At 38.8% G+C, this 10235-nt stretch overlaps 1 protein-coding gene across 5 annotated transcripts; it reads left to right on the forward strand.

Annotated features, from left to right (window-relative positions):
* Window positions 1–544: 544 nt before the first annotated feature.
* LOC137961956 (homeobox-leucine zipper protein REVOLUTA-like) lies at window positions 545–9439 on the forward strand. Of its 5 annotated transcripts, none has more exons than XM_068808615.1 (19): window positions 545–1513; window positions 1587–1883; window positions 2392–2551; window positions 3090–3175; window positions 3266–3356; window positions 3505–3600; window positions 3882–3995; window positions 4064–4147; window positions 4606–4761; window positions 4898–4972; window positions 5084–5190; window positions 5272–5455; window positions 5597–5785; window positions 6085–6165; window positions 6494–6628; window positions 7342–7679; window positions 8583–8694; window positions 8789–8938; window positions 9048–9439. In XM_068808615.1, the coding sequence occupies exons 2-19, from the start codon at window positions 1663–1665 to the stop codon at window positions 9192–9194; spliced, it is 2526 nt and encodes an 841-aa protein (XP_068664716.1). In that variant the 5' UTR covers window positions 545–1513; window positions 1587–1662; the 3' UTR covers window positions 9195–9439. The 5 variants fall into 5 exon arrangements, with proteins under 5 accessions (XP_068664716.1, XP_068664717.1, XP_068664715.1 ...); XM_068808616.1 differs by having other exon boundaries at window positions 1614–1883; XM_068808614.1 differs by having other exon boundaries at window positions 545–1490.
* The last annotated feature ends 796 nt before the right edge of the window (window positions 9440–10235 follow it).

A 10235-nucleotide genomic window follows, 5' to 3' on the forward strand; every position in this document is an offset into this window, starting at 1 on the left:
AACTTTTTATATTTCAATTTTAAGTCAAAAACTTTTTATTTCAAATTCAAATATCAGGATAGGATCTAAAAAAATTCAAAATTTCAAATATTATCAACTTTTTGGATCTGAATCCAAATAAAATCCAATCATATTAGTGGATACTCGCATTCTGAGTGGCCCGAACACTTCGCAGACCGACTTTGATTGGACAGGGTAACGCCGGAGCAGGGAGCTGCGTTAAAAGCTCTGCTTAAACTTCAGCCCTTGTCTGCGCGAGCAAGTAGAAAAGGAGAGAGAAATCACATCGGATTTCTTCTTGTCCAAATGTATATCTACTGGTAAAAACACTAACGAGATTATTAGACAATTAGAATCTTGAAGCAAAATTCTTGTCTTAGGATAAGTATATTTCAGTATCAAATGTGCAGGTCATCTTATTTTGATGAGAAATCGAGGACTCAGGGGATTCAGGAGTCAATAAATTGTGGGGACAGGTTCGAAAACCTGACCCCTATAAAAGAGGAATGGGAATTTTCGATTTGCGGGCAAAGGAGGTCTTCTTTCTACTGTTAAGCTGCGGACGAGTACTGTTTCTTCTGCTTTACAGGCGACACTGACCTACGTCTTCTGCGCTCTCGTTTTAGCTCTCTCTCCTTCGACATGGTTGGCAGCTTCGTTTTCCTCTCAAGGATCTTAACATTTTCGGGATTTAGTTAGTTTACTGATGCGGCAGAAAATCAGTTCAGTCGAAATCGCGTTTGTGTGAGGAATTTAGGAGCAGACTGGTTGTTTTGGGAAGAAAATGAAAGATGGGGAGTGCTAGGGATTTTAACTTCGACAAAAGCTCAAATTAGGTGCACAAGTTGACGCAAAGGCGTTTGGTTACACAAGCAGAGGTCTCTGTGGTTGGGTTTTCGTCGCATTGATCCTCGGAAAGTGTGCATCCCGGTTCGAGTTGAGTTTGTGCTTGCGGAGAGCTTGTGTGAGCTGTGGAGTACGTTTCGGAGCTGGAAATCCTGGTATCGGAGGATAACTGCATTAGAGAAGAGAACTTCTTTTTCACACTTCGGATTTTCTCTGGAAAGGTGAAGATTATGCTATTGTTACCGATTGAGATCCTAACTCTCAGACAGAAAATAGCTATTGCTAGTCATTTCTGCGAGACCTCGCTGGTAATCAACAGCAGATAAAAGATTTCCGCGTCAGTATCCTCTCTACGCGTACCTCAACTGCTACAAGCCATTCCTCTTTCAATCCCAGCTCAAGTACAAATATCTCTAAAAGGGTATTTGTAAAACGAGAAATTGTGCTTATTTTCCGAGAATAGAAGACAACAATTGGTAGATTTCGGTGGGAAAACCTCAAAAGGCCTACCTTCCGCATTTTTGGCGTTTTAAAGAAACCTCTTCATACACAAACCGTGGTTTTTCCAAAATCCAACAGCCATATATTATACTGCGTTCTACACAGCTTTCGTCAAGCCATTTGTCAAGAACTTGTCGCATAAGGTCGACAAAGGTTACTTTAAAAGGTATTCTTGTGAGAATCTTTCCCATATTTTTCACCTTCTAATCATCAGATTTCTTGCTCTATTGCTCGCGAAGCCGACGGACTTTTCGAGAGAATCTCAGGGCAAAATAGCTACCAAGTATTTCTATCCCAGTAAACAGATTTAGAGAAATGGCGATGGCTGTGGCGACTCATAGAGATAACAGCGTGAATAAGCATTTGGATACCGGGAAGTATGTACGCTACACGGCCGAACAGGTTGACGCTTTGGAGCGGCTATATGCGGAGTGCCCGAAGCCAAGTTCAATGAGGAGGCAGCAGCTGATTCGGGAGTGTCCCATTCTCTCTAACATCGAACCGAGACAGATCAAAGTCTGGTTTCAGAATCGCAGGTAGAAACGAGGAAACTCTTTTGTTTTCTTTTCCGGTTTTGTTTTGTATGCCCGTCTGCATGATGGACTCTTTTACTGATGACCTAGACCTTCCTGTCACTTGCATGCGATATCTTTCCTCTGGAACTCGGTCAAAGCAAGCCAATTTAGGATGCGAGTTGGAGAACATTGTCGCGTTGGTGTTTCATTGAAATTTATTTTTTGGTTTTTTTTATTTCTAATAGCAAATAGAATCTTTTTTACCTGTTAAGAAAACATTTTTCTGTAAATAGAAATTACTGTAGTTTCTTCTTTTTTATGGTGAAAGAAATAAGTGGGAGTTTGACTTGCTGGTAGACTCAGTCGATCCTCGCTGATTTTGCGTTTGCTATTACGCTCATCAATCAAGTGCAACATAAAGATACATTACTTTATCTAGTTATGAGATTCAGTGTATCGTTAAGCAGAACTTGCTAACGTTGGCAGGCATGAAAAAGATGAGTTTTAATCTTGCTTTCACTTTTTGCAGGTGCCGTGAGAAACAAAGGAAAGAGTCTTCTCGGCTTCAGACGGTTAACAGGAAGTTGACAGCAATGAACAAGTTGTTAATGGAAGAAAATGAACGGCTGCAGAAACAGGTCTCTCAGCTCGTGTATGAGAATGGCCACATGCGGCAGCAACTGCAAAGCGTATGTATTTTCCTTCTTATTTACTTCTCTGGCCGAGTGTTTGTCTGTGTTTTCACTTTTTTCGCCCAATAACAGGCTGATCTTCTGAATTTTCCAACGAACAATATTTACAATGCAGTAAAGTAGTGATCTTTACTAAATGTTAGAGTTTAAAATAGGGCGTATGACATGCCTATTATTGCTATCATTAATGCTTGTACTTGTGGAATAATAGACTATGGGTATATATTTCTCGGTATATATTAATAGTTTCCTGGTTGCAAAGCTTGGTAGTTTTAATAAAGGTACTTTGTGCTAAGATCTGGTTTTAACGAATATAACTGAAACCTTGCTCCATAAATTCTTCCACTTGTCTGTTGTCTTTGAAGATAATTGAATAGGATTGGTGCTCTCATTTTGTTTCTTGTCACCCTGAAACATTATCAGATCATTTTGTTTTCACTGTCATATAATGCAGTCTAAGTGGGAATCTTATGATACCTGATCATATTGTCCTGCATGTGCTAGAGGCCTTCTAACATATGTTTCTTCTTCTCAGGCATCTCTAGCTGGTACAGATACAAGTTGTGAGTCTGCCGTTACCACACCACAGCATCCTCTGAGGGATGTTAATAATCCCGCTGGGTAGTATTTCAGTACTCTTTCTTCACATTTCTTTACTTTTGATATGTTCTTTTGTATTTGTTGTAATACTTGGCTGCTTCATGATTGCAGACTCCTGACAATTGCAGAAGAGACCTTGGCAGAGTTCCTTCCAAAGGCTATGGGAACTGCTGTCGATTGGGTCCAGATGCCTGGGATGAAGGTGTTTGATCATCGTCTTATTACTCTTTAATAGTTTATTTATTTTATCTCTTTTAATACTTTTATTTAATAATTTTATTTATCTCATTAAAAAAAAAATGGTTGTTATTTAATAATAACATTGTTTTTTATGTTTCTGTGATAACCAGCCTGGTCCGGATTCGATTGGAATTGTTGCCATTTCACATCGTTGCAGTGGAGTGGCAGCTCGAGCCTGTGGTCTCGTGAATTTAGAACCTACTAAGGTAAGCATGGCTCCTCCTTAATATGATTAATTAGATTCTCAAATTCATGTAAGCATGCTCAATGGCCAATTTGTGGATTCAAGTGGATCTTTTAGTGGTAATGCTAATATTGCATTAGTTCTGATGTACATTAAAAAGACTAGATTAAGATGCTGTGCTGAATATGCACCCACATCAAAGTTTTTGGGCCTTTCCATCAAATCGATCAGAAGTATGGGGCCATCAGGTATTCCTTTTAGATATTGAAGTTCCTGACATAGTATTTTCCTGTTCCTTGATAGATCGCAGAAATCCTCAAAGATCGTCATTCTTGGTTCCGTGATTGTCGGAGACTTGAAGTTTTCACCATGTTTCCAGCTGGAAATGGAGGCACAATTGAGCTCCTATACATGCAGGTTGGTAAGAGCATTTGGGTTTGTAGATATTTTGTCACCTTGAGATTTTTCATTCTTAATTCTTTCAGATGTATGCTCCAACCACACTGGCTCCTGCTCGAGACTTCTGGACTCTACGGTATACAACAAGTTTAGAAGATGGCAGTCTTGTGGTATGTTGATTCAAGAGACCCCATCTGTGCCAAGTTCGGTTTTGGTTTGCTTATTTGCCCTTGAAGTATATTACTATAGGGAGCCAAGGAAGACCATTAATTAGATAACGGTTTGTACCACCTTGCCTAAAATAATAATAGAGTAATTGTTTAAGTCTGGCCTTGGATTCATATTCTAAGAAATATGACATTGAACTGACATTGCAGTAATTTGGCGTCTTTCCGTCACTTAAATCTATATCTATCCAAGTTTTAGTTATAACTTTTATGTTTTGTTCGACCTTGCCTAAAATAATAATAGAGTAATAGTTTAAGTCTGGCCTTGGATTCATATTCCAAGAAATATGACATTGAACTGACATTGCAGCATGTTTGTGTCTTTCCGTCACTTAAATCTATATCTATCCAAGTTTTAGTTATAACTTTTATGTTTGGCTTGATTGTGGTGTGGACAACAGGTCTGTGAGAGATCACTGAGCGGTTCTGGTGGTGGGCAAAACACATCTGCAGCTTCCCAATCCGTAAGAGCTCAGATGCTGCCTAGTGGTTATTTGATCCGCCCATGTGAAGGAGGAGGATCAATTATCCACATTGTTGACCATCTAGATCTTGAGGTATAGTTTCTACTTAATATTGTGTTTCCCTGTTTGTTCATATTTTTTTGTATCGAGTAGTATCAAGTACTGATTGTTTTTCTCCTACCTCTTCCTTCTTGGTGTTACTAACTAGTTTTTTATATCCCTTTTTCAGGCATGGAGTGTGCCTGAGGTGCTACGGCCACTTTATGAGTCATCCAAGGTTATTGCACAGAAAATGACTATTGTGGTAGGTGGAAGGTTCAAGATTTGGAGGGATTTATGAGCAAAATCTTTTCCTATACTTTGGGATTGCTTTTGGTGGACTGAGTTATATTCTGCTCTCTCTCTCTCTATGAAGGCATTGCGGCACATCAGGCAAATTGCTCAGGAGACAGGTGGTGAGGTAGTCTATGGTTTGGGCAGGCAACCTGCAGTTTTGCGAACTTTCAGCCAAAGATTAAGCAGGTGAGTGTTAGACTTTCTCACTCTTATCTCTATTGTAAAGGTATATTGTCTCCTGATCTTCATCTTATCCCTTCACTGCAGGGGCTTCAATGATGCCATCAATGGCTTCAGTGATGATGGTTGGTCTATTTTGAGTGGTGATGGTAATGAAGATGTTGTAGTCGCAATTAATTCAAGCAAGAATATGGATACTAATGCTGGGCTTACAAATTCTTTACCAATGCCTGGGGGTGTTCTGTGTGCCAAGGCATCCATGCTACTCCAAGTAGGCTCTGAATTTAGTTTGCTATTCACAAAAGAATTTACTTACTTGATCTTACAGCACAGCCCCTTTATGGAAATTTACTTGTCTCAAAATTATGATGGAGTACTGAATTCTTAGTTTGGTTGTCATATTTCACTATAGAATGTTTCTCCTGCCTTGCTGGTTCGCTTTTTGAGGGAGCACCGTTCAGAGTGGGCTGATTACAGTGTAGATGCATATTCAGCTGCCTCTCTGAAATCTGGCTCCTATGCTTTTCAAGGACCGAGGACTACAAGGTTTTCTGGGAGTCAAATAATCATGCCGCTTGCTCAGACGATGGAGCACGAAGAGGTGCATATGCTGGTTTACTTTGATACTGTCACTACTTCCATACGGTTATCAGACTTGATAAAAATATTGAGCACTTGGCACAATGTTCATTATTCCACCATGAATCTGCACCTATGCATGAATTCTTGAGACAATGTGCTTGAAGTAGAAGTGTAAGACAAATACATAACAGCTTCAAATTAATAATACAAGCAAAGTTTCTTGCTCATGTGATGTTTCTCTTTCATTTGCCAAAAAAAAAAAGAACTGGCAATCACTTTGGATTCTTGCTTAATTTTTCATTTCTTATTGTTGTGCAGTTTCTGGAAGTAATTCGACTTGAAGGTCATGCTCTCACACAGGAGGAAGCTGTTCTATCAAGAGATATTCATCTCCTTCAGGTATTTCAATCCTTTTACATGCTGATATCAGTGTCATCTGGAAGTAGCTTCTTATGTTGGTGTGAAAATTAAAATGAATATCATTTTTAGCTCATATAGGAAATAATAAATCCACGGAGTACCATTCCAATCAAGATTTTTATTCTGTTTTTTCCTGATCTTTGGATTGAAGCTTATCTTAGTACAAATTCTTATAAATTTGGAAAAGCTAGTTTTTTTCCCCCTTTGGGGGTAAATGCCTATAAATGTCAATTTGAAAGCTACTATATTATCTTGGTTTTCAATGGTTGTGCTTGTCACCATGCTAAATATCCTTTTATCTCTGCAGCTTTGCAGTGGAGTGGATGAGAACGCTGTAGGAGCTTTCTCTGAGCTAGTTTTTGCTCCTATTGATGAACTATTCCCTGATGATGCCACACTTTTGCCATCTGGCTTCCGGGTTATTCCACTGCATTCAAAAACAGTTGAGTCTTGACACACAATATGAACTTTCTTCCTTCTGTCTTGCTATTTCTTGTCAATAACTTCCCAGAGCTCTTTTTATTGCCTCAAGAAAAATGCTGTCGTTTCTTCATTTTTTGGTTTGATTTTGATCTTGTTAATTGACATCTCTAATTTCTCATATTTCTGTCAGGTAATGAATACTTTTGAGAATTGATGTTGTCTGGAACTGTGTCTGAAGGCTCTCCAATTTATAGAAATATGTGATATTAGGTTTCACCAAATTTTGCAATAAGTAACAGATATGAAGCAGTAAACTTTTCTCAATTCCGAAAGACCTGATCTTCATATCTGGATGATTCTGTATACATATTTGTTATAGAACAACTTTAGATGAGTTCTCTTCTTTAAAAAGAAAACGAGACACCATTTGTCTCAACAAATTTGAGATCTTCTTGATGAAGATGGCAGTAACCTGCCATAATTAACATAATGTTGAGATTGCTTTGTTAATTTCAGGCCCCTGTTCCTCGACTTGATCTTATATGGTGTCAGAATTGAAGAATTGCAGCAACAATCGTCACCAAAAATACTTGATCTATTGTCTCCTTTTTAGGGTTTAGAAATATTTCCTGGCTCAAATTTCAATGCTTATTTTATAGATTCATTCTCTTTTTTGAACTAATTAGACAACCTAACTTTGTCCAAAACTTCCATTTTTTTGTATTCTTACAGGGAAGCCCTCAGGATGGCTTGACAACTCATCGGACCTTGGATCTTGCATCTAGTCTTGAAGCAGGGTCAGCCTCAAATAGGATAAATGGAGACTCATCTCCTAACACTTGTAACCTGAGATCAGTTCTGACCATTGCCTTCCAATTTCCATATGAAATCCACTTGCAAGATAGTGTTGCAACCATGGCCCGTCAGTACATACAAAGTGTTATTTATTCAGTGCAGCGAGTGGCAATGGCTATTAGTCCATCGCGACTGGTGTCACATACTGGCCCTAAACTAATTCCAGGCTCTCCTGAAGCTCTTACTCTTGCTCGATGGATCTGCCAGAGCTATAGGCAAGTTGTGTTTAAACTTTCTAATTCCCATGCCGGAACAAATAGATAATAGATATTGACTTAAGAGTTGCCTGGATTTCTAAATTTGGTAACCCTACTTCTCATCCTCCCCAACAATGCCCCCACCCATACTGCAACCTACTCTATATGGTAAATGCTGCTAGTTGTACTACCCTCAAGTTTTCAATTGTTGACCAATATCAAAACATAGTTATAGTCCAGACAAGTAGGCATTGCTTGTAAATACGGTACAAGCTCCAAGGTTTGAGTTTTTGGATGGCTGAAGCTGATGCTAGTTAAAATTGTTTGACAAAATACACTACTTTAATATGAATTTGAATTGTCATAAACTGGCTAAAGACTTAATACCACACAAGTCTCTACGAGCAACAAAATGGTTAAGTTGTTGTCTCTTACATAATTCATTACTGTTATTTTTATTATCTTCACTGTAAAATGTGGCAGAGCCGCCAAATCTTGGTAATTTAGAATGAAGGGATTCATTCTTGGATTCTTCAGCTTTCGCATATTCTGGATTAATCTATGACAGATGTTCAAGATGTAGAAAAAGATAGCTATCCATATTTGGGGCTAAAAAAAGTAGAAGCATTTGCCAACAAGTTAATTAGGTGATGAATAGAAAGACTTGTAAATTGATTGTAGCACTTTATGCAGTAGACAGATTAGCCTTATTGACAATGGCTGGCCTTTTAACTTTGTAGTTCTTTTCTTTCTTCTCCCACTCTTCAAGTTGAAACTTTCATTGTCCAGTTGAGGTGTTACTGTTTTTTTTTCAGTTACTGCTTTTAACTGGTACAGGATGGTGTGATCGCCTGCTTAAACCTTTTTGCTATTGGGTTTATTCCCCAGTTAATGCTTAATTTGTTTCTGTTCTTCATGCAGTTTTCATTTAGGAGCAGAGCTGCTGAAGTCTGATAGTCAGGCTCAGGATGGTGATTCTGTGTTGAAAATGTTGTGGCATCATCCGGATGCAATTTTGTGCTGCTCCTTGAAGGTTAGACTTGAAGAGTATCCTGCAACTGATATTTAAGTAATTGTCAGGAAGAGGATTAACTTTAATTGATTCTTTTTCTTCTCCCGGTGTGCAGGCTTTACCTGTCTTCACGTTTGCGAACCAAGTTGGGTTGGACATGTTGGAAACCACCCTGTTGGCTTTACAGGACGTGACACTGGATAAGATATTTGATGAATCTGGAGGGAAAGCCCTGTGCTCTGAGTTCCCTAAGATAATGCAGCAGGTAAGGACAATCATTGCTTATATTGGTAAACTGAAAATACAGTGCAATGCTTCCATGAAAGTTTTGGTTAGAAAGCTGTTCTTGACTCACAACTCCTTTGTTTCTGCAGGGTTATGCCCATCTGCCAATGGGAGTGTGCGTATCTACCATGGGTCGCCACATTTCGTATGAGCAGGCGACTGCCTGGAAAGTCCTAGGTGAGGACAGCAGCGTGCATTGCTTTGCCTTCTCCTTTGCTAACTGGTCTTTTGTGTAAAGCTTTAATCAAGCCAGGAAAGAGGCAAGTGGAAACACCCAATTTTGTATGTAAAGCAAAGCCATTGTTTATATATATCCATATTAATTTATTACAGCAGCTAGGAAATGGGTTCTTTCACAGGAAATTTGCTTTCCTGTTTGAAAATTGAGTTGCCCAAAAGAAGTTTAAGTTGCCTTTTTTTATAGTATTTGTAATTACCCTATCTTCGAGTAGATATTCAGAATAGAAAAGCTTCAGTCTCATTTTTAAAACAAGTGTTATTGGTCTGTCTGTAAATATTCCCTGTTTGTGAAGGATGTGTTATATCAGTTAAACGAACCAATGGTCTAAGAATTCATGTTCAAACTCTACTTCCTGACTATTTACCCAAAAACTAAGTTGAACAAGTGGCGCAGCAGGGAACAGTAGCTTGAAGATTTATTAGTCAGCGTGCGGGTAATGGCATTATGAACCAGGAGAAACGGAAACTGTATCATCTTGGGCAATCACTTTTTGAAGCAATGAGGCTGAGATGAGAGGGGTGGCATCCTCAAACCTGCAAATGTTTTAGTTGGATTTATGCATATGTAAAAAATACTTTGACAAAATAAATATGAGTACTTATGCTGCTTGAACTGAGATGGATCAAATTTCTGACTGTAAATTTAAACACGTAGATAGAGGTACAAAGGCTGATTTTGTAATACTTTTATACATAAAGAAGGGCACATCTATCCTATATTTTATATGATAACAGAGCTCCAATTCAAGTAAAGAAGCCTCTTCATGACCACCGTGAAGGCCAACAAATGGCATTATGGAAAGCCCTTTTTTTATAAGTGAGAAAAAATATGTTTTAAAAAATAAAAATATGAACCCTTCGCTTCTAGGTTCTTCACCTTGCCCAGTACCACCGGTCGGACGCCCGACGTTTCCTTCCAGTAAATTTAAGCCACGATGTCGCACTCGCAGTAGGGTATCTCCAGTCACCATCTCCAGCATATGCACATCCCAAACGAGTACATGTCCACCACCTCCGTGTAGTCCTCCTCGTAAAGC

Source organism: Aristolochia californica, unplaced genomic scaffold, assembly GCF_029961685.1.
Source record: "Aristolochia californica isolate CCGP_79_NKW_82.1479 unplaced genomic scaffold, dmAriCali1.0.hap1 SCAF_4, whole genome shotgun sequence".
Lineage (NCBI taxonomy): Eukaryota > Viridiplantae > Streptophyta > Magnoliopsida > Piperales > Aristolochiaceae > Aristolochia > Aristolochia californica.